We start from the raw sequence: 26,146 nt of genomic DNA, 5'->3' as shown, positions 1-26,146 counted from the left end.
CCTACCAGGGGAAAAATGAGAAACCTTGAGAAGGGACCTCAGATGGGAGTATCCCCCTTTCAGGATCACCAGGCTGCAATGGATGCAGAGAGGGCACATAAAATACATAATATGAAAAAAATCAATGAAAAAGTGGATGCCCAAGTCAAAGCGAAGAGCTGCCGGAGGTGCCCTCGATTGTCCTGGCAGTGTCTTCGAGGAGGGTAATCCGCTGCAGTTCCCTCAACTCGATTGGTCCACGAGAATCCAGACAGCGGGGCTCTCGCCGTAACTTTCAAACCGACAACTCCAAGCCAATAAAATCCTTCTGGTCCACCACCCGTCGTCCTTCAAGACAAGCCGGCGCCCGCTGGATCGACCACAGTGTGTTAGCTAGCCTACCCAGGTCTGTCAAGAATGACAACTCCACCGTCAACTTCGGGCTCCTCAACATCTGCTCACTCACGAGCAAAGGCCACCTCGTCCGGGACTCCATCACCGAACGCAAACTCGACTTTCTCTGTCTGACAGAAACATGGCAGCAGCTCAATGACTTTTCTCAAATCATTGATGCTACACCTCCGGGATTTGCTTACATCTCGCAACCCCATGGCTCTGGTCGCGGGGGTGCTCTCGCAATAATTCACCATGTGAAGTGGAAAGTCACTGCTCTCTCTGTCCCTCCATTCAGGTCATTCGACTATATTGCATGCAAACTGTCCGGTCCCATTCCTACCATTATCGCCAATGTTTACCATCCACCTAAGCCCCACCCAGAGTTTTTAAATGACATTGCTGCTTTTCTTGGCCATCTTTCCACACTCTCACCTAATGTGATTCTGCTGGTCCATTCATATGGACAATGCTGCTCTTCCCCTCACCCGTGACTTCTCATCCTGCCTTGAGAGCTCCGGGTTTCACATCTTCACTGACTTTCCTACCCACATTAAAGGCCACACACTGGATTTAATCTGTTGCACCGGTCTCACTCCCTCCACCTCTACAGCTATCCCCATCACGGACCATTTCCTCCTCTCTTTTAAAGTCACACTCCGCCTCTCCATAACCAAGCCACCTCGTCTCATCTTATTCCGTAACATCAAGGACATAAATACTGACACTCTCTCCTCCATCATTGCCTCTCTACCATACCCGGACTTCCTCTCCTGATGAACTGGTTCTTCACTACAACAACTCACTCACCAACATTCTCAACTCCCTCGCTCCAGTCAGAACCCGGTCTGTTTCTTTCACCCGTTCTGCTCCCTGGTTCACCCCTGCTCTCCACTCCATGAAGTTGAAAGGATGTCAACTTGAACGCCTCCATAAAAAGACCGGTCTCTCTGTTCACCTGGACATGTACAGGTCATTCGACTTCCAGCGGCCGGCGAGCTCGCGCACCCGCCCGGCACATCCGGGAGGCCGTGCGCACGCGCCAAGTGGCCGAAAATAGCCCCCGCCGAGCGGATCGGCTGTTTATAAGCACCGCGGAGGAGATCGCTGAGCCTCATTCGACTTCCAGCGGGCCGCGCACTCGTGCACGCCGCCCGGCACATCCGGGAGGCCGTGCGCACGCGCCGAGTGGCCGAAAATAGCCCCCGCCGAGCGGATCGGTTGTTTATAAGCACCGCGGAGGAGATTGCTGAGCCTCATTCGACTTCCAGCGGGCCGCGCACTCGCGCACGCCGCCCGGCACATCCGGGAGGCCGTGCGCATGCGCCGAGTGGCTGAAAATAGCCCCCGCCGAGCGGATCGGCTGTTTATAAGCACCGCGGAGGAGATCGCTGAGCCTCATTCGACTTCCAGCGGGCGGCGAGCTCGCGCACGCCGCCCGGCACCAACGGGAGGCCGGAAATACCTCCAAGCCGAGCGGATCGGCACTTTATAAGCACCGCGGAGGAGATCGCGGCGCCTCATTCGACTTCCAGCGGCCGGCGAGCTCGCGCACAACGCCCGGCACCAACGGGAGGCCGGGAATAGCTCCAAGCCGAGCGGATCGGCACTTTATAAGCACCGCGGAGGTGATCGCGGCGCCTCATTGGACTTCCAGCAACCGGCGAGCTCACGCACCCGCCCGGCACATCCGGGAGGCCGTGCGCACGCGCCAAGTGGCCGAAAATAGCCCCCGCCGAGCGGATCGGCTGTTTATAAGCACCGCGGAGGAGATCGCGGCGCCTCATTGGACATCCAGCGGCCGGCGACCTCGCGCACCCGCCCGGCACATCCGGGAGGCCGTGCGCACGCGCCAAGTGGCCGAAAATAGCCCCCGCCGAGCGGATCAGCTGTGACTTCCAGCGGGCCGCGCACTCGCGCACGCCGCCCGGTTCAAATTTTCTAAGTGCAACGCACAATGAGATGCATGAGAAACGGCCTTGGTTACCATCACATTTGAAGCGATGAATACGAAGTTAAATTTTATGACTCGGTGTATAAATCGAGGTAGATTTTTTTCGGTCGATTTTGGATCGAAAAAGGTCGACCAATACACCGGCAAATACGGTATGTGGATATTGAAATCGCCCATAATTATTATATTATCCGCATTTGTTACTAGATCAGCCACGAATTCTGAAAATGCATCCAGGAAGCCAGAGTAAGCCCCGGTAAATAACAGCAAGATAAAATGACAGTAAAGCGGTGGATCGGACAGTGAGAACTGTTTTAAATACGTTAATCGAACGGGGCCTAAATATAAGATCGGAATTAGAGATGAGGGCAACACCCCCACCCTTTTTTCGAGGATGCCCCACATGCGAGCTCACAAAATTTGGAGGCGAGGCCTCATTAAGCGGCAGCAGTTCATTAGGTTTTAACCAGATCTCGCAAAGACCAAAAACGTTTATATTATGTTCCGTGATGAGGTCATTCACGAGAACTGCTTTCGTATGAAATGATCTAATATTCATAAAACCGAGTTTAAGTGTAATCAGGGTGCGTATCTATCGAAGGATTTTTAAACGGGATGCGAGTAAGATTGTGTTCTCTAGGCCTGACATCACCTCTCAAATGTTTATTAGCGCGGTGGGACGATACGACCGTAGGAATTTGATAGTAAATATTCGGTACACATGTAATATCTGAAACAGTATCAGCGATACCGGTCGGGGTGGAGTGATTGGATTTGTCTACTACCTCAGTAGAAAGTGTGTCCACGTGTACTGTAGCACTATTCAAACTGTGATGCTCTAGTCTACACAAGGAGCTATGTGCATGCTGGGAGTCTAACCTAGCGCTAGTTAACTTTAACTTAACAGACTCCAAACCCATCCTAACACGTGGTCTAGTCACCTGTGACCCGGCCTGCTCTAAAGTGACCTGTCATGAATGGCTCAAACAGTAATCTATATTCCTTCAAAGAGTGAAGGCGCCTTCAGGGTTAGGATGAAGGCCGTCCTTCCTCAGTAGGTCGGGGCGGCTCCAGAAGGAGGACCAGTTATCTACAAAATACAGTCCCTGATTTTTACAGAACCGAGCCATCCATCGATTAAGGGAGACTAACCTACCAAACCTCTCATCAGTGCCTCTCCCAGGCAGGGGGCCAAAGACAAATACTCAATGCCGACTCATCTTTCTGGCGAGATCACAAGTCCTCGCTATGTTTTTCTTTGTGATCTCTGATTGCCTCATCCTAACATAATTGGCGTCGACGTATCACTATGTCCAAGTAGCAAGTGTTGTTGGACCTACGCTGTTGACTAGGCCTATTGCGAGTCAGCTCCCTAAGATTAGCTTCTATGTCAGGTGCTCTGCCTCCAGGAATACACATTACCATGGCTGGATTTTTAAGCGTGATGTTTCGGGTAGGGCGGCTCGGTGGCGCACTGGGTAGCACGTCCGCCTCACAGTTAGGAGGATGCGGGTTCGATTCCACCTCCGGCCCTCCCTGTGTGGAGTTTGCATGTTCTCCCCGGGCCCGCGTGGGTTTTCTCCGGGCACTCCGGTTTCCTCCCACATTCCAAAAACATGCTTGGTAGGCCGATTGAAGACTCCAAATTGTCCCTAGGTGTGAGTGTGAGTGAGATTGGTTGTCTGTCTCTGTGTGCCCTGCGATTGGCTGGCAACCAGTCCAGGGTGTCCCCCGCCTACTGCCCGATGACGGCTGGGATAGGCTCCAGCACGCCCGCGACCCCCGTGGGGACTAAGCGGTTCAGAAAATGGATGGATGGATGGATGTTTCGGGTAATGGAGTCACCTATGACCAAGGTGCGAGGGCCAGTAGACCGAGATGACTTTGGATGGCTATGTGTCTTACCAGGCTCATCGCGGTTAGCAAGTTGCTTGGGGCTAAGGCTAACTGCGCTAGCGGGCTGACTACAGTCCGCGTCTGGGTCCGCCACATCTACTGTTATCTCACTATTCTGCTCGAGCTGGCGGACACGTCCCTCGAGCAGGGACAACCTCTCTAAGAGAAGGGTGCAGTTGGTGCACGAAGCCGTACAAATCTCTTGATCCGCAGCCATACTTACGTGTCCGATGATCGACGGTAGACAAACAGCTACGAAGCCTCCGCTGAGAGCCAAACAGCGACGTGGACGAAATGGCAGGGATTGACTGTCTACGACGTTCAACAATAGTAAACTCCCAAAAGTGTAGAGTAAAAAACGTAAAAAGCGAGGAAAAACTAGAAAAGAATATACGAATGTAGGAATGTAGATCGTCTCTCCAGTGATGCTGCGGCGCTCTACGTACACATCCATCCATTTTCTGTACAGCTTTATCCCCACGGGGGTAGCGGGCGTGCTGGAGCCTATCCCAGCAGTCATCGGGCAGTAGGGGGGTGACACCCTGAACTGGTTGCCAGCCAATCGCAGGGCACACAGAGACGAACAACCGTTCGCACTCACACCTACGGCCAAGTTGGAGTGCTCAATTGTCCTACCAAGCATGTTTTTGAGATGTTGAAGGAAACCGGAGTGCCCAGAGAAAACCCACGCTGGCACAGGGAGAACATGCAAACTCCACACAGGGAGGGCCGGAGGTGGAATCAAACCCGCACCCTCCGAACTGTGAGGGGGATGTGCTGACCAGTGCGCCACCGAGCCGCCCGGTTGTGGTACTTGACATAAACCCCCAATGGAAAAATCAAAGAGTTATATAATAAGCTTGTTGTTTGTGTGCCACACTTTGATTTACTTTCAAGTAGTGAGTGCAAGTCAAGTGCATGCAGTGTAAGTGCTTTGTCCTTTTCCTTGGCACAAAACTAAAATATTGCATAACAGCTGACCCGCATGCAGTGCATGAACCCGCACGATACAATAGGCATTCCACCAACTGTTTCTCATTCATTTATATGACAGAATGTATGTACAAAGATACTCACAATAAATTATTAATGGGCAAAATTTTTGGGGGGGACACTTGAGCATTATTTTTAAGTAATGACCTCATTGTGAGAGCACAACAGATGGTTCAAGACATCAAAATGATGGCTGGTGGGTCTAATAGTTTCAAAATCCTGATAGTCCTAATGTTGAGAGTTTTTCACTAAACATATTTGTAATGAAAAATGTGGATTAAGTATAAAAATTGTTCTTGTTTTGCTTCTGCCTGCAGCTGAAGAATCTCACCGGCATTAACCAGCGAGGATGATGCAACACAACAAAATGAATCCCAACTTTCCTGTTTGAACATGAGATGGAATTTATATCCAAATATGATATTTATATGACTTGTGCATTTTGTGGTCATGTGCAGGGCAAGTTTACTTTTGTCTAGTTTTCTCAACTCATCAATATTTACTCTTCTGTTGTGACCATTTGTCATCAATAATGCAATTAGTTTTGATTTGAGACTGGTTTTGTTTGTCCTATTTTATTAAAATAAAGTTGTAGACGCTTGACAGGTTGAAAATGTTTGAATAATTCAAACTACATTATGACTACCCAGTCTTGGAGTGCCTTAGCTTGCCTGACAATTATAATAATATCTTAACATTTCACTCAGGTAAAAGTAAAACTGGTGCAGGCTTTGTTTTTGGGTTGTCAAAGTTCGTTCTTTGCGTTAATCTCAGTTCACTGAAAAAAAATTAAACATGGTTGTTTTTGTCTTTTTCACAAGCTAAACCCAAAGATCTCCTCAAAGATGAGACTTTTTCACAAGCATTCTTCTCAAATGTTTTTCACCTGTTGGTCACTTCTTTGACGAAAATTGAGATAAGCAAGTGCCAATAGGGCTGATAACACCTTATTTCAAGGTATCGTTACTCAGAGATGGCAGCTGATACCGGCCTTCCTGTGGCCATTTTACAATTTGGAACAAAAACAATACACATCTGACTACACTGCATTCCAAATGATTTTGCTGGTAGTTTTGTCTGATTTTCCTATAAATAGTCAATATTCATAAATCTATAAGCAATTATAATGGTTGTCATCAGCAACGAAAGTATATTGGAAATGTTTGAATAATTCAAACTACATTATGACTACCCAGTCTTGGAGTGCCTTAGCTTGCCTGACAATTATAATAATCTCTTAACATTTCACTCAGGTAAAAGTAAAACTGGTGCAGGCTTTGTTTTTGGGTTGTCAAAGTTCGTTCTTTGCGTTAATCTCAGTTCACTGAAAAAAATTTAAACATGGTTGTTTTTGTCTTTTTCACAAGCTAAACCCAAAGATCTCCTCAAAGATGAGACTTTTTCACAAGCATTCTTCTCAAATGTTTTTCACCTGTTGGTCACTTCTTTGACGAAAATTGAGATAAGCAAGTGCCAATAGGGCTGATAACACCTTATTTCAAGGTATCGTTACTCAGAGATGGCAGCTGATACCGGCCTTCCTGTGGCCATTTTACAATTTGGAACAAAAACAATACACATCTGACTACACTGCATTCCAAATGATTTTGCTGGTAGTTTTGTCTGATTTTCCTATAAATAGTCAATATTCATAAATCTATAAGCAATTATAATGGTTGTCATCAGCAACGAAAGTATTAGTATTAGAACGATGCCAAAAAAAAATTAAAATAGGAACCTGAAAATGTCCATCCATCCATCCATCCATCCATCCATCCATCCATCCATCCATCCATCCATCCATCCATCCATCCATCCATCTATCCATCCATCCAAGTCATCCATTAAGTCACAGATTTCTTAAGTGCAGTTAAGACCTGTGCTCAGTCATGTTAAGTAGTATCCATCCATCCGTCCATTCATCCATTTTCTGTACCACTTTGTTCCCATGGGGGTCGCGGGCGTGCTGGAGACTATCCCAGCTGTCATCGGGCAGTAGGCCGGGGGACACCCTGAACTGGTTGCCAGCCAATCGCAGGGCACACAGAGACGAACATCCATCCACTATTGCACTCAAACCTATGGGCAAGTTGGAGTGCTCAATCGACCTACCAAGCATGTTTTTGGGATGTGAGAGGAAACTGGAGGTCCCAGAGAAAACCCACGCAGGCACAGGGAGAACATGCAAACTCCACACAGGGAGGGCCGGAGGTGGAATCGAAACGGCACCCTCTGAACTGTGAGGTGGATGTGCTGGCCAGCGCGCCACCAACCCACCCAAGCTGAAAACGTACGCCTCAGAATTATTACGCAGTTTCAAAACATTTTGTCATAAAGAACATAAAATAGTATTTTGTTAAACTGGAATCATATGCAGTTAATATTTAAATTTAAAGCTAATCCAATAAAAAAAACATTGTAATACCATACATGAAGTCAAGTCAAGTCAAGTTTATTTGTATAGCCTTAAATCACAAACAGTCTCGAAGGGCTTCACATAGACAAAAATTGACTATTATTCTCAAAGCATCCCCTGATCTTAAGCTCCCAAAAGGGCAAGGAAAAACTAAAAAAAACCCTACCAGGGGAAAATGAGGAACCTTGAGAAGGGACCACAGATGGAAAGATCCCCCTTTCAGGATCACCAGGTTGTAATGGATAAAGAGAGGGCACAAGTAATACATAATATGAAAATCAATGAAAAAATGGATGTCGAAGGTGCCCTCGATTGTCCTGGCAGTGTCTTCAAGGAGATTGAGCTGCAGTTTCCTCATCTTGAATTGGTCCCCGAGAATCCAGCTAGCCGCTATCAGCTTTTGCGCCACCTAACCCCCTCCCCAGCCAGGGAGGGGGGTGGGGAGAGAGAACAAAAACAAACTCCGGCCGAATCGGCCACTACAAGTTAGTTAAAGGCCATCTCATAGAAATGTGTCTTTAAACGTGTCTTAAATGTTTCTACTGAGGTAGCAGTTCTGATATCCATTGGTAGGGCATTCCAAAGCTCTGGAGCCCGAATAGAGAATGCTCTAGAACTCGCAGACATTTTCTTGGCCCTTGGTGTAACTAAAAGACTAGCGTTTTGCAAACGAAGGTTACGAGACGGAACATAAGGAACGACTAGGTCGACGAGATATGAAGGCGCTAAGCCATGCAGTGATTTATAGGTTAGTAGAAGAACCTTGAAGTCACATCTTAAATGGACCGAGAGCCAATGTAAGTTTTCTTAACCGTGAGAGCAGCCTCGCAGCAGCATTTTGTACTAACTGTAGACTTTTGATGAGGGACTTAGTGTTAGGTTCAGATTCAGCAAAAGGATCAGCAGACAAAACCAGTGAGACAGAATGTTGATCTTTTCTCGCGAGGAGTGCATCCAGACTTACAGCAATCCAAAATACACTAAAGGTCATGTTTACACTCCTCTCTTTTTATTAAGGAATTGCCCTACCTACAATGTGAGACTAGCCCCTGATAGGTGGGGGGGAAAGCGTGGGCTAGTCTCAAGAGTGAAGAAACGAGATTCTATGTGAAACTAGAAGTCGCGGACAGGATCCCATGAGAAACGAAAAGTGAATGTTATGGGAAACAAAGTAGTCATGAGAAAAGAGTGCATAGACAAAATGACATGTGCAGACATCAACAACTTTCTTGGATTCCCAGATGTGTAGAAGGTCAGGAAGCTCCAGACAGCATCGTTTGACTTGCTGTGGACTGGGTGATGTCTGCAAGAAGAAACAGCAAGCATTCTGCGCAATAACTTTATTAATAAGTACTCATTAGGGAACGCATGATAACATATATATACAATTTATCTAACAATTCCCCCCTGTATTATCATAAGTTCCCGGAGAACAACTCATCACCCATATGGCCACTTCAAAAAGATTTTCAGCCGAGGGATCACATTTCGCAAGAACTAACTTACACACGGGAGGAAACTGAGTCATAATCGGCAAAGCTAGGGTCAAGAAACAAACCGGACAGGTTTACCACAAAAGAGTCGTCGACCGGGTCGTCACTAGAGAAGGAACCCGCGTCGATCGAAAGGTCATCCCTTTGGAGCAACGGGAAAGTCTCAGCTGGTGGAGAGATAGCAGTTGTAATTAGTCTGTTAATTAGGGATCGGAGACAAGGGATGCAACAACATCCACACAAAGTCAAAATGGCAGAGAAAACGGCTATGGAGACCAGGGCAGAGGAAACCAGGGTGCGGTACTTTCCGAACACGTTCAGCCAGTCGGTCCAAACCTCTGTGTTCACCCCACTGTGCTCCTTCATCTTCCCGTTCAAGGTCCGCAGGCCCTCAAGGGCCTGGGACAGGCTTCCGCCGGCTGCAGTATTATTCGGAATAAACGTGCAACATTGCTCACCGAACATGGCGCAGACACCGCCCCCTTTTGAGAGTAGCATGTCAAGGGCCATTCGATTCTGGAAAGCCATGAGGGAAGTAGCGGCCAGTTGGGAGTGGACCGCCTTGAAACCCGCCTCGGACCAGTTTCCAAGCCTCTGCACGTTGTAATGGACGTAGTTAATCCTGTCAACATTTTTGTTAATAGTACACCACCAACACAGGGCGGATTCAAAACCAGCTGCTATCTGATTCACCAGCTTATACTCATCCGGTACTCCTCTAGGAACACCAATGGCGTCAATGTAAGTTGGATTAGCCGCGCCCCGCCATTCGGCGTTTCGTTTCGTTCTCGGCCAGAATACGGGAACCACGGACTTAGCAAAAGATGTTAGATCATAAGAGGACATCGGTATCAAATGAACAGGTAGCAATAGGGTTACCAAATCGCAAATTCCGGAGCTGTTGAAAGGCAACCTATCATAAAGTTTGTTACTATTACACCAAAACCAAATATCACTACGAGCAATGGGCAAAAAAGGGGCAGTGACATTGGTCATGGACCCACACCATGGAGCAGGTCGAGCGCCGAGCTTCTCACCGGTACCAGGTAATCTAATGCAAGCAAAATTACCCTTAGCTACATAGAACGAAAAAAAAGGGGTTTATACTTTGTCATAGAGGGAACAGGGTAAACCTTATCACATTTAAAACAATCATGAGTGGGTGAAATGGATGAGTTTTACATTAAAGCAACAGCACACTTAGGAACTATATTTGCAGGTATGATTTTCAAAAGAGGTCTTCGACCCATGCATGCAATGCAACTGGTGTTAGCCATCTTCGCGGCCCGCTCAGCCAGAAGAAGCCAGTCGTTGGTTTGACCGCTGATTCCTGTGGAGGCTACAAAATAGCCGTCTACATCAGTGAGGAGCATACTTGTGATTTATGCTCCTGCTGACAGGGTGTAATCATTTGTAACGGGACGGTCAGCGATCGACATTGTTTTATTAAGGCAAATAGCAATAGGAAAGCGAGGATCGATTTCAGAGGACCAAGCCCACAGTTGAAAACCCCAACAAGAAGTGTTAAACAAGGTGGCATTTGGAGGAAGAATTTGACCATCAGCGAGTGTAAGAGACAAAAGGAGGCTTTTGCCCTGATTTTTCAAAGTCACTCGTTTAGCAAAGAACACAGCCTCTTCACTGGAACCAGAGAGCGGGGTAACCATTTCGAAACCTTTCAAACTCTTCATAGGTAAAATAATAGAAGAAGATGTATTAGGAGCCACAGTAAACATTAATGACTTATTGTAAGTCCAAGACAAAAGCCATGGTACGCAAGTTGGAACGCAGACGGTTCCTGGAATACAAACAACCTGATCAAAAGGGGATTTAGTGTCGCGCTTATGTCTAGCAATTTTTCCCCCATGAGCCATATCAATTAGAATTAGCGTTGGTAGCTGCCTGAGAAAAGAATGTTCGAGGCTCATGGTACTCTATCCCTCCAAATAAAATAACCCCCGAAAAAAACACAATGGTAACACAAACCAGCAAAAGCAACCAAAAACACATGGCAGACTTAGCGCAGGCCACAGCCTGATTAAAGCACACACCAAATGACTCTCTAATGCTCATGTTTTTTGGATCTCCTCAGAGTCAACACCCTGAGCTTCGGGTTGGTGTCTTGGAAATTGGCTTCTGCTAGCTTTCGTGTCAACCCTGGATCTTGGCACCAGGATCAGGCACTATTACCAGACTTTGCTCACCTTCCGTACTTTAGGTTGGGTCTGCAGAGATCTCCTTTTTACAATGAGATAAATGAATCCACATGTTGCGTTCGGCTATTTGCAAAGCATTAGGTGTCGTGAGTAGTACCAAAAAAGGACCTTCCCACTTGGGTGAATGCCAATTCTTCCTCTTGATACTCTTGATCAAAACCCAGTCTCCCGGTACCACTTTGGGGTCTTCCTGCGGAGAAATGGGTTCACCATCAGTGTTATTGGTTAGATTCTTTTGACGTTCTAACATTTTTCTCATGTAATCAGGTAACGTGGCTTCCTCGGGGATCTCCCATGTGGTCTTGAACTGAGGAAGCCTGTAAGGCCTTCCAAACATTGTTTCATAGGGAGTTAGCCCTGTTGTACTTGTAATATTTATGTACATTTTGACCAGGTCTAAGCACTGAGTCCATGGTCGTTTGGTTTCTTCCATACATTTCTTTAATCTGTTTTTTATAGTCGCGTTAGATCTCTCAACAACTGATTGTGAACGATAGGAACAATGGTTCTTTAGATTTATGTGGAACATTCTCCCAATGTGATCTGATTTACAAAATGTGGACCATTGTCGCTGTAAATTTTTCTGGAATACCGTATCTTGGAATGATGTCTTTGCATAAGGCTTTTGCCACTGTGAGTGCATCAGCATGTTTGGTAGGAAATGTTTCTACCCATTTAGAAAATGCGTCTATTATGACCAAACAATATTCTTTCCCTTCACATTTATGTAATTGGATATAATCCATATGTATTGTCTGAAATGGATACAATGGAGTCGGGAATTTCCCTCTCTGAGGTCTTAAATTGCCTTGTGGGTTATGTTTAGCACAGATCAAACACGCTCTGCAAAATTGTTTTGAAAAAGCTGCAAAGCCGTACGTTGTATAAATAGCTTCAACTTGTTTCACCATACCCCCCGTCGAGACATGGGTGACCCCATGACTCGAAATAGCAGCCCATTTGAACAAGTTACGAGGCAAGACAGGTTTGCCCAAAGGTCACACAAAATGACCAACAGTGTTTTTAGTTGCACCCCGTTACCCCAAGAGAGCCGTTCCTGGGAGGGGCTCTGAGACTGCATGTCAAGCAACACATCAGGGGAGATGTGTGACATCGAATCATGAGCTGTGAGAGACGAGAGGACACGGAGCAGGCCTTCGCAGCGGCCTTCGCGGATTTGTCAGCAAAAGCATTACCGAGAGAAACAGGATCAGAGCACGCAGTGTGAGCAGCACACTTGCAAACCGCTACCTTTAAAGGTAGCTGGACAGCGTCCAAAAATTGAGTCAGTAGTGTGGAATGGGCGACGGGCTTCCCTGCAGAAGTTATCATGCCACGGTTGCTCCACTGCTGAGCAAACACGTGTACTGTAGCAAAAGCATACTGACTATCAGTCCAGATAGTGACGGATTTGTTTACAAACAATTTGCAGGCCCCAGTCAAAGCAATGAGCTCAGCGGCCTGTGCAGACATATTGGATGGCAGTTTAGCAGCCTCCAAAACCATGTCGGCAGTAACAATGGCATACCCAGTAAGGGTCACACCAGATTCATTTTTCTTAGAAGACCCATCAACAAAAAACACATGACCATCTGGCAGAGGCGTATCTTCAAAATCAGGCCGAGCCTTTGCAATTTGTTGGGCAGCATCGACACAATCATGGAATTCGCCATCGCCAGGAAGGGGAATGAGAGTGGCAGGATTGAGTGTCGTGCATCTTTCAACGGTCAGATGTGGCTGAGACAGCAACGTAGCCATGCAAGAAAGATGACGCGCAGGCGACAGAAAAGTCACTCACTCACTCACTCACTCACTCACTCACTCACTCACTCACTCACTCACTCACTCACTCACTCACTCACTCACTCACTCACTCACTCACTCACTCACTCACTCACTCACTCACTCACTCACTCACTCGCTCGCTCGCTCAATCAATCAATCAACCAATCAACCAATCAATCAATCAATCACACAGGTGTTAATTAAATCGCAATTAAATTGCAAGCAATTTAAACTCTAATGGAATATGTGGATGTCCATATCCGTTTCATCAAATTCCAATCCAACTTTACCTTTGTATAAGGCACAGGTGTCAAATTGTGCTTCATATACATGCACCATCACTCGAATCGCAAATTATCTTCACTTTTAGTAATATGTTAAATTTCAAATATCAGACCAGTTTTTACTTGTCTGATTTGAAAGCGAGGTACTCGTCAGCTTGTTCCGCAGCCCCCACAATATGAGGCGCTCACACATCTGCTCGGGTATGACAGTCATACCGGCCCTCCAAAAGAAGCCATGACTAAACCTCGGCCCGCGAACAAATGAGTTTGACACCCCTGGCACAAGGGTCTTCCCATTGATCAATCGCGTATCTTAAATCATGCTTTTCCTCCTTTGAAGCGACTATGTACTTCAAACCCAAACGGCACCATTTTATAGGGAAAAAAATTGTCGAATTTATTCGTTGTCGACATAATACTGGTCGCAAATTTGCATGTAGAGCATTTTTTAGTTGTTGATCATAGACATCAGTTGAACACTCTTTCTGGTCTGTGTCTAAAGTCTTCAAACAACTTATCTTGTTTTTGTTTAGTCCGGCCAATGTCTGTGTAATTTGCTCTACGTTGAAATATTATTTCTATCCTGCAATAGTTGGTCAATTTGTATTTGTAATGGCACCTCGTTATAGTCCAATGGACGGCCCTGGAGATCAAAAGGACTCCAGGTGTCTTTAACGCTTGCCCAATGTTTGGTTAAGGATGCCATGAAAACCTGTTGTATTTCATCACCTCTCAAATTATAGGAAGCAATGAGTTGTTTAATTTGGGGTACAAAGACGGAAAGGATGGTTCGCTTTGCCGTGCCACAACATCTGTCTCTGTAATTTGATCATTTTTCTCATTTTCATTCATCACATTCTCAGCCGCGGGTCTTAAGCGAGCTCGCGCTGACACTGTGTCATCATCTTCCTGTCTGTGCAACAGCAAGTTCTTCCTTATCTTTTCTTTGTCTTCCTTATCTTTAGATTTTCCTCTCATCTGGGAAAATGAGAATGTAATTTTGCTTTTTAATTTTTAATTTTAAGTCTTGCAAAATTTCTATATCCTTACTGCACCGAGATAAACTGTTAAACATATCTTAAAAAATAAACAAACAAAAACAATCTATGCTCTTCAAAAATGGGACCCAAATGTCAGATTACAAATCAAACCTCCTCCTTCACTCTCACATTTTTTGATAGAACAGTCTACTTAGCTAGGCACCGTCATATCATACTAAATAATGGCCTGGAAATTAAATATAATGTTGTTGCTGTGGTCCCTCAAAACATGTGACTAGAATTTGGACAATTACTAACCCCCATCAATCGACAAATTATCTCCTCACAAAAGTCCCAGCCTGTTAACCTATCTGCATCAAGAAGACATTTGCAATGCAGGGGATAAGAGAATAACAAGGGACACCTTAACAATAAACAAAATAAACCCAAACCACAAACAAAACCAAATAAACTAGGCCCATGACCTATGTAGACCAACACAGTACTCCAAATATTTCCCCATTAAAATTTAAGCCTTATTGTGTAGAGCACCATTGATTTCTAATCATTGACCTAATTTTATCCTTAATTCAATCCCAATCACGAATGCCCACTACTTAATACTTTACTTGGTGTTCTTTTGATAAAAAGCGCCCCCCCTTGCAATGTTGTTTTTAACTCTAAGTGATTCAAATCTTTGACTTGTCCTTACATGTGTCCTTGTATAGTTTTATGTCATAACGAATCAATAATTTAATTTTATCCAATACTACAATGTATGTTCTCTCCTACTCTCACATTTTTATGAGGGCTGGGCACTCTCCTCGTTGGACGAGTTTCTGACCACAACCCTCAGATTATTCTATCATTTCTAATTTTTACATTTAACAATGCAAATCTGATAAACCATTGTCTAGCACACCGCTTTCGTGCACCAATTTAACGCAATTCCAACCTTTATAACAAACTGATACACAAAGACAAACATACACAGAAACACACACACGGGCCCACAACATAGACATGACAATCTTCCCAGCTGATAACAAGGGTGGGGGGAGCAACTGAAGTGCGGAGAGCTTCGCCACCGCCACGTCGCATAATGCAAACCCCCTCTGTCCAAAATATGCATTTGTCAAGATATTTTACGTTTTCGGGGTCAACTTCTTCCATCAATTTCCAATCTTTGCATTTTAATTCATGTCGGGGTAGCGGTTTTTGTTTGCTATTCGCTGTCCCCATGGTTTATTTTCTAAATTTCAGTTTTGACTTTATGCACAGGACAGTGTTTAAATGTTCGATGTGTGGAGGAAACGGAGAATCTCTGCTTTCGTCCACACAAAGCCACGGTTTACAGTCCCGTGTATTTTACACAAACGAGAGCTCAAAGGAGATCACTCTCAGTCAAATCACACACACACAATGCGCACTCTTATCTTCCCACAGGCAAGCAGGGGAGTCCGCCCTCCCGTGGAACTTAACAAAATCTAAACTCTTTAACCTTCCTACTGTGTAAGAAAAACGTATTTTTGCCTTTTTCTCAAAGTAGATATAAAACCTATCTTTTCATGGATAAAGAAGCCAAACCAGCTAAACAAGAGTTAAAAAAACACCCCAGATGGCAGCAGAAAGCTAGGAAGGTTAACTAGGAGGCCCACGACACCTCAGCGGAATTTAACTGCTCCAAATTACCTGTACTTCTCTAGAAAACAGATGGGTCCGCTTTCCCATGGAATTTAACTGACTCATCAGTCAGGGGACTCCAACATCCCAGCAGAATTTACTGTTTCTAATTGCACTTGATAGGGTCTAGAATTGTCAAGGTTTTAAGTGACCTCTTGTCACTGCACTTTCATTACTTCAACAGAATCAAGATTCGTACTCACAGTCTGCTGGGCCTTCTCCTCGGATGATCTCGTCAACCACTCCGGTGTCCAACCGACTGATCGAGACAGCCCCGTGAAAAGGGTTTCTATATGCCTTGGCCAAGGACTTGTCCTGCGTCGAAAAGTCGGCCGGAACCAGAAATAGTCCTATTGAGATCCCGGACGAGCCCCCAAAAATCTGTTAGGTTCAGATTCAGCAAAAGGATCAGCAGACAAAACCAGTGAGACAGAATGTTGATCTTTTCTCGCGAGGAGTGCATCCAGACTTACAGCAATCCAAAATACACTAAAGGTCATGTTTACACTCCTCTCTTTTTATTAAGGAATTGCCCTACCTACAATGTGAGACTAGCCCCTGATAGGTGGGGGGGAAAGCGTGGGCTAGTCTCAAGAGTGAAGAAACGAGATTCTATGTGAAACTAGAAGTCGCGGACAGGATCCCATGAGAAACGAAAAGTGAATGTTATGGGAAACAAAGTAGTCATGAGAAAAGAGTGCATAGACAAAATGACATGTGCAGACATCAACAACTTTCTTGGATTCCCAGATGTGTAGAAGGTCAGGAAGCTCCAGACAGCATCGTTTGACTTGCTGTGGACTGGGTGATGTCTGCAAGAAGAAACAGCAAGCATTCTGCGCAATAACTTTATTAATAAGTACTCATTAGGGAACGCATGATAACATATATATACAATTTATCTAACACTTAGGAAGACCAGAGAATAATACATTACAGTAGTCCAGGCGCGACTGTCATGCGGTCACGTTTATTTTTCCGGATTTCTGTCTTGTCTGTGTCGTACTTCACTTCCTGTTTTATTTTGTCATCCCTTCCATTTCAGTTCGTGGTTCCTTCCTCTGTTTTCGGTTGTCTTGTATTCCCTGATCCCGATTGTGTGCACCTGCGTGGTTGGCGCCAATGGTCAGCACCTGCGTCCCAGCCCTTTTGCGTGTATTTAGTCCGTGTCTTCCCCTTGTCTTGTGCCAGTGTGTCTTGCCTCGTCCCGACCACCAGCGACTCCTTGACGTCCGAACTCCCAGTAAGATTCCTCCTTTTTGTCTCGCCACAGAGCGACGCCTTTTGTTAGTGCCTTGTTCCCCATAGCCCTTTTTGTCTCGCCCGAGAGCGACGCTTTTTGTTTGGACTTTTTGCCGAGAGTTTCCCTCGCAAGAGGCGCCTTGAGTTGTATTTTTTGATCATCGTTTGTTGGAATAAATCAGAGAAAAGAAAGACTCTGCATCCGAGTCCTCCGCCTTGTTCCCTGCCTGACAGTACACACTGGCCAGACATGGACTCGGCATAGTCGGAGCACCTGTGCGCCGTAGTGCGCTCCCACGCCTCACAGCTCGCCTAGCACCGGAGGGAAGTGGGCAGTTTGGGCAAGGAGATCCGAGGGCTCGCAAAGAGCCAAGCAGATTTCAGAGGGGCGGTCGCCGCCCAGGTAGGAAAGCTGGGTCAACAACTGCAGGACGTGCTCTCGCTTTTAAACGTGGGACCAGCAGCGACCTCCAGCACACCCGCTGCTTCCCCCGTGACTCCCCTTGCCGTAGCACCCATGACCGGGCGGTGCCAGACTGGCCCCTCCAGAACGCTACTCCGGCGAACCCGGCCTTAGCCGGGCCTTTATTACTGAGTGCGAGATGCATTTTGAGAGGTCCCCGGCGGATTTCCTCACCGAACGCTCCAAGGTGGCCTATATGGTATCGTACCTTACGGGAAGGGCCCGCACGTGGGCCACAGCGGAATGGGCCAGGGATTCCATCTCCTGTCGCTCTCTCCCCGCTTTTGTCGGGGCTCTGCGTACGGTGTTCGACCCAACCTCCGCTGACCGAGAGAAGGCTCGCCAACTCTGTCAGATATCCCAGGGACAAGAGACCGTCGGAGATTACGCCATCCGTTTCCGCACGCTGGCCGCGGAATGCGGCTGGAATGCGACGGCGCTGTATGACATCTTCCTCCGAGGCCTTTCTGGATCCATACAGGATCAGCTAATTCCCCTGGATCTTCCCACCGATCTCGACGCCCTCATCGCTCTGGCTATCCGCACCGACAACCGGCTGCAAGAGTGGAGGAAGCACCGCGGAAGCAGGAACGCCCCCGCCTTCGTGCCAGTAGCCGTTCCTTCCGTCCTAGAGGCGAACCGCCCCAGGCCGGACGGGGATCGGCAGCACCAGGAGTCGGAACCGATGCAGTTGGGCAGAGCAAAGCTGACAGAGGAGGAGAAGATACGACGACGCCGGGAAGGTAAATGCTACTACTGCGGTGAGCTCGGACACCTCCTCCTCTCCTACCCGGTGAGGAGGACCCTTCTCTGCTGCTCTGTCCCCGGGGCGAGTTCTCCCCAAGGGCATGATTACACAGCTGGGAAAAGATATAGAACTTGACGTGCTAATAGACTCAGGAGCTGATGAAAGCTTGATAGACTGGGCATTTGCTCGCCGATGGGGAATAAAAACTGACCTGCTGAACACTCCCGTGAACGCCAAGGCACTCAATGGACAAGCACTTTTTGAGATAACACACATAACAGAACCTGTCTCGCTGTCTTTTGGGCCCCACCATGAGAAAATACGACTACATGTCGTGACCTCCCCAATGAACCCCCTCATTCTCGGGTATCCATGGCTTCAACGCCACAACCCCGCTATAGACTGGGGATCAGGGGAAATAACGGGATGGGGGCCCTACTGTCACGATTCATGTATCAAATCTAACCCGCACTCTGTGCCTTCTGCTCCAGACTCGCAAACTCCAGACTTGACCGGGGTTCCCGCGTGTTACCACCAATGGGCCGAGGTATTCAGCAAGGCCAAGGGTACCTCCCTACCCCCCCACCGTCCGTATGATTGCGCCATTGAACTCCTGCCGGGCTCAACCATACCCAAGGGGAGGCTTTATTCTCTTTCGGGACCCGAAAAGCAGGCCCTGAACGATTATATAGACTCCTCTCTTCAAGCAGGGTTGATTCGACCGTCATCGTCGCCTGCGGGGTTCTTTTTTGTGAGCAAAAAGGACGGCACCTTACGTCCCTGTATTGACTACAGCCCCCTCAATCAGATCACAATCAAAAACCGGTATCCTCTTCCCCTGATGTCGACCGTGTTCGACCAATTACAGCAAGCCCGGGTGTTCACGAAGTTAGACCTGCGCAACGCGTACCACCTAGTGCGCATCCGGGAGGGGGACGAATGGAAGATGGGTTTTAACACACATCGAGGAGACTTTGAATACTTAGTAATGCCATTTGGCCTCACCAATGCCCCTGCGGTGTTTCAGGCCATGATAAATGATGTTCTGAGGGACTGTTTGGATCGATTTGTGTATGTATATTTAGTTGATATTTTGATTTATTCCCCGGATCTGGAGACCCATAGGTCTCATGTCGAGACTGTTCTGCGACGGCTCCTTGACCACCAACTGTACGTTAAGGCCGAGAAAAGTGAATTCCACACAAACACCGTATCCTTTCTCGGTTTCATCATAGCCCCGGGCAAAGTTAAGATGGACCCGGCAAAAGTGAGCGCGGTAACTGATTGGCCTACCCCTGACTCCCGCAAAAAGGTGCAGCAATTCCTGGGCTTTGCCAATTTTTATAGGCGGTTCATCAGGGGCTTCAGTGCTACGGCGGCTCCCTTGCATGCTCTAACATCTCCTAAGGTTCCCTTCTGCTGGTCCGCGGAAGCAGAGGCGGCCTTCCAGGAGCTGAAGAACCGCTTCAGCTCCGCTCCTATCCTCACGCTTCCCGACCCGTCACGACAGTTTGTGGTGGAGGTTGACGCCTCCAATCAAGGGGTAGGGGCCATTCTGTCCCAGAGAGCCAGAAGTGACAAGCTCCATCCGTGCGCGTTCCTGTCCAGACGGCTGACGCCAGCCGAACAGAACTACGACGTGGGAGATCGCGAACTGTTGGCGGTAAAACTGGCTTTGGAGGAATGGAGACATTGGTTGGCGGGAGCACAGCAGCCCTTTCTGGTCTGGACAGACCATAAAAACTTGGAATACATTAAGACAGCCAAGAGATTGAATTCTCGCCAAGCCCGCTGGTCGCTCTTTTTCAACCGATTTAACTTTACTCTGTCTTACAGACCGGGATCCAAAAATACCAAGCCTGACGCGCTCTCCCGTGTCTACAGCCCAGGTCCGGAAGTCAAAAAGCCCGAACCCATTCTGCCTCCTCGTTGCGTGGTAAGAGCAGTGACCTGGCCTATCGAAGGCCTGGTGCGGCAGGCCAATGGCAACGAACCACCCCCTAGTGGATGCCCTGAGAACCGACTGTTCGTTCCCGATCAATTACGGTCCCAAGTTGTCCATTGGGCTCACACCTCCAGACTCTCCTGTCATCCGGGCATGCGCAGAACCCTGTTTTTCGTCCAGCAGCGATTCTGGTGGCCCTCCATGGGGGCAGACGTCAGGGAATACGTCTCAGCCTGTCCCGTCTGCGCCCGGAATAAGAACTCCCACGGCGCCCGCATGGGTTTGCTACACCCCCTCCCCATTCCATCGCGTCCGTGGGCCGAAATCTCCATGGACCGCCACGGGGCTACCAGCCTCAAATGGGCGAACAACCATACTCACTGTTGTAGACAGATTCTCGAAGATGGCTCATTTTATCGCTCTGCCCAAGTTGCCGTCCGCTAAACGAACGGCAACAGTAATGATGGACCACATATTCAGGATTCATGGTTTCCCAAAGGACATTGTCTCAGATAGGGGTCCCCAATTTATATCCAGGTTTTGGAAAGAATTTTGCAGGCTCATAGGGGCAACTGTGAGTCTCACATCGGGCTACCATCCAGAGGCGAACGGGCAAACGGAACGCATCAACCAACAGTTGGAGACGGGTCTACGCTGCCTTGTGTCCCAAAACCCCTCCTTGTGGAGCAAGAACCTCACCTGGGTGGAGTACGCCCATAATTCCCTGCCCACCACGGCTACAGGTATGTCGCCGTTCAAGTGCGTGTATGGTTACCAGCCCCCGGTCTTCCCTGACAGTGAGCCGGAGGTGACGGTGACCTCGGCCCACGCCTTGGTGCGCCGCTGTCATCGTGTCTGGTCGGCGGCGCGGGCCACGCTGATCCGCCAGGGGGACCGTGTCAAGCGGATGGCTGACCGAAGGAGACGTCCGGCACCCGTGTACCGGCGGGGTCAACATGTTTGGCTGTCCGCCAAGGATCTCCCCCACTCCAGGAAGCTAGCGCCTCGCTTTGTGGGTCTATTCCCCATCGCCAAGGTCGTGCACCCGGCCGGGGTGTGTCTCCGCTTGCCCAGGTCCCTTGCAGTCCACCCCACCTTTCACGTCGGGAAGGTCAAGCCGGTTGTGGACAGTCCGTTGGTGCCAGATCCTGCGCCGCCCCCGCCTCCGCGGACGGTAGGAGGTGGGGCGGCCTACACGGTGAAAGAACTGTTGGACGTGCGCAGAAGGGGCCGAGGCTGGCAGTACCTGGTGGACTGGGAGGGTTATGGGCCTGAGGAGCGGCAATGGGTGCCGCCTAGTTTTATTTTGGAACCCTGAGGCTCCTGGGCCGTCTGGGAACCGGACCTAGGGGGGGGGGGGGGTTATGTCATGCGGTCACGTTTATTTTGTCATCCCTTCCGTTTCAGTTCGTGGTTCCTTCCTCTGTTTTCGGTTGTCTTGTATTCCCTGATCCCGATTGTGTGCACCTGCGTGGTTGGCGCTAATGGTCAGCACCTGCGTCCCAGCCCTTTTGTGTGTATTTAGTCCGTGTCTTCCCCTTGTCTTGTGCCAGTATGTCTTGCCTCGTCCCGACCACCAGCGATTCCTTGACGTCCGAACTCCCAGTAAGATTCCTCCTTTTTGTCTCGCCACAGAGCGACGCCTTTTGTTAGTGCCTTGTTCCCCATAGCCCTTTTTGTCTCGCCCGAGAGCGACGCTTTTTGTTTGGACTTTTTGCCGAGAGTTTCCCTCGCAAGAGGCGCATTGAGTTGTATTTTTTGATCATCGTTGGTTGGAATAAATCAGAGAAAAGAAAGACTCTGCATCCGAGTCCTCCATCCTTGTTCCCTGCCTGACAGCGACGTGACGAACGCATGTATAATAGTTTCCGCATCCCCGGTCGAGAGGATCGGACGAATCTTAGCAATATTACAAAGGTGAAAAAACGCAATTCTGGTAATATTCTTGATCTGTTTTTGAAAGGAGTGCGTTTGGTCAAATATTACCCCAAGATTAGTTACAGTATCACTCTGAGTGATAGTACGGTTATCTATAGTTATAGTGGTTTCCTTAAATAAGTGTTGATAACGAGTAGGACCAATTATCAATATCTCAGTTTTATCTGGGTTAAGACGAAGGAAGTTGAGAGACATCCATTGCTTGATCTCCGCAAGGCACGCCTCAAGATTACAACAGTCCCGCGGATCTGTCATCGATAACGGCATATATAATTGGGTGTCATCCGCGTAGCATTGAAAACTAATATTATATTTACGTATTATGTCCCCAAGCGGAATCATATAAATATTAAATAGAATCGGTCCAAGTACCGATCCCTGTGGGACACCACACATAACATTATAGAGCTCAGAGGACTTATTGCCATGGACCACTCGGTGCATCCTATCTGATAGATAGGAATAGAACCAGCCTAGTGCTGACCCTGAAATATTAATACAACTTTTAAGACGCCCTAATAAAATATCGAAGTCTACAGTGTCAAAGGCAGCACTAAGATCGAGTAGTAACAATACAGACGACGTATTTGAATCCATAGCTATGAGGAGATCATTAGTCACTTTAGCAAGTGCTTTCTCTGTGGAATGATTAGATCTAAAACCAAACTGAGTCATATCGATTATTAGCGACCATGTAATCAATAAGCTGGTGCGCTACTACTTTTTCAAGAAGTTTTGCTATGAATGGGAGGTTTGAAACTGGCGTATAATTACTGAGATAGTCCGGGTCAAGATTTGCTCGCTTAAGTAATGGTTTAATAATAGCGGTTTTAAAGGCTGTTGGCACTATCCCAGAGGAGACAGACAGATTGATTATATTTAAGACGGACGGTCCTAAAATTGGAAATAATTCTTTAAGTAGTTTGGCTGGAAGCGGGTCGAGTAAACATGTTGTTTGTTTAGCCGCACTAACCAATTGTGTAAGCCTTTCAAGGGACACGCTTTTAAAATTTGAGAGGGTTATTGCATGATCACCAGCGCTAGTAACCGGCGGTATCGACTGAGCGATTGGAATGGTATTCTTGATCTCGTCCCTAATGGACTCAATCTTTTGAGCAAAAAAATTCATAAACTCATCAGTTGAGTGGAAGGAGCTATCGGGGGTCGGCTGGCGTGGAGTTAGCTTTGCCACTGTATAGGTATTTAGGATTATTTTTATTGCGATTAATGACTTGCGAAAAGATAAGCGCATCTTTATATTTCAGGAGGCTGTCCTTCCATGCCTGATGGAAAACCTCAAGTTTGGTTAAACGCCATCTGCGCTCACGCTTTCTACATAATTGCTTATGCGTACGTGTTTCATCTGTGAACCACGGAGTTGACCATCTACGGTGAGTTTTTAGACGTAGCAGCGCCACAGAGTCGATGACTTTTAATAATGTCGCATTGAATTTGTAAGATTATCAATAGAGCCTATGTATGCGGGAAATATAGCGGTTGCCGGTGACAGTAACTCAGATAGCGCAGTTGCAGTCATGGAGTTAAAACTACGACTGCTATAATTCTGATTGCTCTCTTGTCTTTGACAAGGAACTAAAATTTCAAATTTTATTAAGAAATGATCAGACAAAACAGTAGTGTATGGCAGTACTGCTATATTTGAGGTTGTTAGTCCCCAGGATAATACCAGATCTAAGGTATTTCCATTCTTATGCGTTGCTGCCTGTACGGCTTGTGTAAAACCACACGTATCGATTAAAGTTTGAAACGCCGAAGTCAGTGGTTCTGACGGTAAATTCATGTGGATGTTGAAATCACCCATGATAATTATATTATCTGCATTTGTCACTAGATCAGCCACAAATTCTGAAAATTCATCCAGGAAGCCAGAGTAAACCCCGGGTGTACGGTAAATAACAATGACGGTAAAGCAGTGGATCGGACAATGAGAACTTGATGTTTTAAAATGTTTTAAATACATTAATTGAGCGAGGCCTAAATCTAAGCTCAGAATTTGAGATGAGGGCGACACCCCCACCCTTTTTTCGAGGACGCGCCACATGCGAGCTCCCAAACTTTGGAGGCGAGGCCTCGTTAAGCGGCAGCAGTTCATTAGGTTTTAACCAGGTCTCGCAAAGACCAAAAACGTTTAGATTATGTTCCGTGATAAGGTAATTAACGAGAACTGCTTTCGTATGAAGCGATCTAATATTCATAAAACCGAGTTTAAGTGTAATCAGGGTGCGTATCTATCGAAGGATTTTTAAACGGGATGCGAGTAAGATTGTGTTCTCTAGGCCTGACATCACCTCTCAAAAGTTTATTAGCGCGGTGGGACGAAACGACCGCTGGAATTTGATGGTGAATATTTGTTACACATGTGAAGTTATCTAAAACAGGCACCGTTTCATCAGCAAGATCGGTCGGGGTGGAGTGATTGGATTTGTATACTACCCCAGTAGAAAGTGTGTTTATGTGTACTGTAGCACTATTCAAACTGCCGCGCTCTAGTCTACACGAGGAGCTACACTACCGTTCAAAAGTTTGGGGTCACCCAAACAATTTTGTGTTTTCCATGAAAAGTCACACTTATTCACCACCAAACGTTGTTAAATGAATAGAAGAGAGAGTCAAGACATTTACAAGGTTAGAAATAATGATTTGTATTTGAAATAAGATTTTTTTTACATCAAACTTTGCTTTCGTCAAAGCAAAGTGGGCGCAGCTTGACCGTATGGTGCGCAAGAAGTGCCCATCCAACAAATCCAACTTGTGGGAGCTGCTTCTGAAAGCGTGGGGTGCAATTTTCCCAGATTACCTCAACAAATTAACAGCTAGAATTCCAAAGGTCTGCAATGCCGTAATTGCTGCAAATGGAGGATTCTTTGACGACAGCAAAATTTGATGTAAAAAAAATCTTATTTCAAATACAAATCATTATTTCTAACCTTGTCAATGTCTTGACTCCATTTTCTATTAATTTAACAACGTTTGGTGGTGAATAAGTGTGACTTTTCATGGAAAACACAAAATTGTTTGGGTGACCCCAAACTTTTGAACGGTAGTGTATGTGCATGCTGAAAGTCTAGCCTCGCGCTAGTTAACTTTAACTTAACAGACTCCAAACCCATCCTCACACGTGGTCTAATCACCTGTGCCCTGGCCTGCTCTAAAGTGACCTGTCATGAGTGGCTCAAACAGTAATCTATATTCCTAGACAGAGTGAAGGCGCCTTCACAGTTAGGGTGAAGGCCGTCCTTCCTAAGCAGGTCGGGGCGGCCCCAGAAGGAGGACCAGTTATCTATAAAATACAGTCCCTGCTTTTTACAGAACCCAGCCATCCATCGATTAAGGGAGACTAATCTACTAAACCTCTCATCAGTGCCTCTCCCAGGCAGGGGGCCGGAGACAAATACTCGATGCCGACTCATCTTTCTGGCGAGATCACAAGTCCTCGCTATGTTTTTCTTTGTGATCTCTGATTGTCTCATCCTAACATCATTGGAGCCGATGTGTATCACTATGTCCGAGTAGCTAGTGATGGTGGAACTGCGCTGTTGACTAGGCCTATTGCGAGTCAGCTCCCTAAGATTAGCTTCTATGTCAGGTGCTCTGCCCCCAGGAATACACATTACCGTGGCTGGATTTTTAAGCGTAATATTTCGGGTGATGGAGTCACCTATGATCACAATCAAGATGGCGGCGCGTGCACACGCAGCGGCTACTCTCTGTCCCGTC

At 47.1% G+C, this 26,146-nt stretch overlaps 1 protein-coding gene across 4 annotated transcripts in view; it reads left to right on the top strand.

Annotated features, from left to right (window-relative positions):
* The window catches only part of coq9 (coenzyme Q9 homolog (S. cerevisiae)), a 108,869-nt gene that overhangs the window by 73,097 nt on the left and 9,626 nt on the right, over positions 1–26,146 (top strand). For 2 of the 4 annotated variants that reach the window (XM_068651066.1, XM_049724596.1), the window contains one exon: positions 5,533–5,818. The exons of the other annotated variants lie outside the window; for them this stretch is intronic. In XM_068651066.1, the coding sequence (XP_068507167.1) occupies positions 5,533–5,568 (36 nt within the window). In that variant the 3' untranslated portion in view covers positions 5,569–5,818. Of the gene's footprint in view, positions 1–5,532; positions 5,819–26,146 lie in introns of those variants that run through there. 4 annotated transcript variants of the gene reach the window in all.

Source organism: Syngnathus scovelli, chromosome 6 (assembly GCF_024217435.2).
Source record: "Syngnathus scovelli strain Florida chromosome 6, RoL_Ssco_1.2, whole genome shotgun sequence".
Classification (NCBI taxonomy): domain Eukaryota; kingdom Metazoa; phylum Chordata; class Actinopteri; order Syngnathiformes; family Syngnathidae; genus Syngnathus; species Syngnathus scovelli.
Note: the sequence above shows the minus strand (reverse complement) of the source record. Positions and strands in the feature narration are given on the sequence as shown.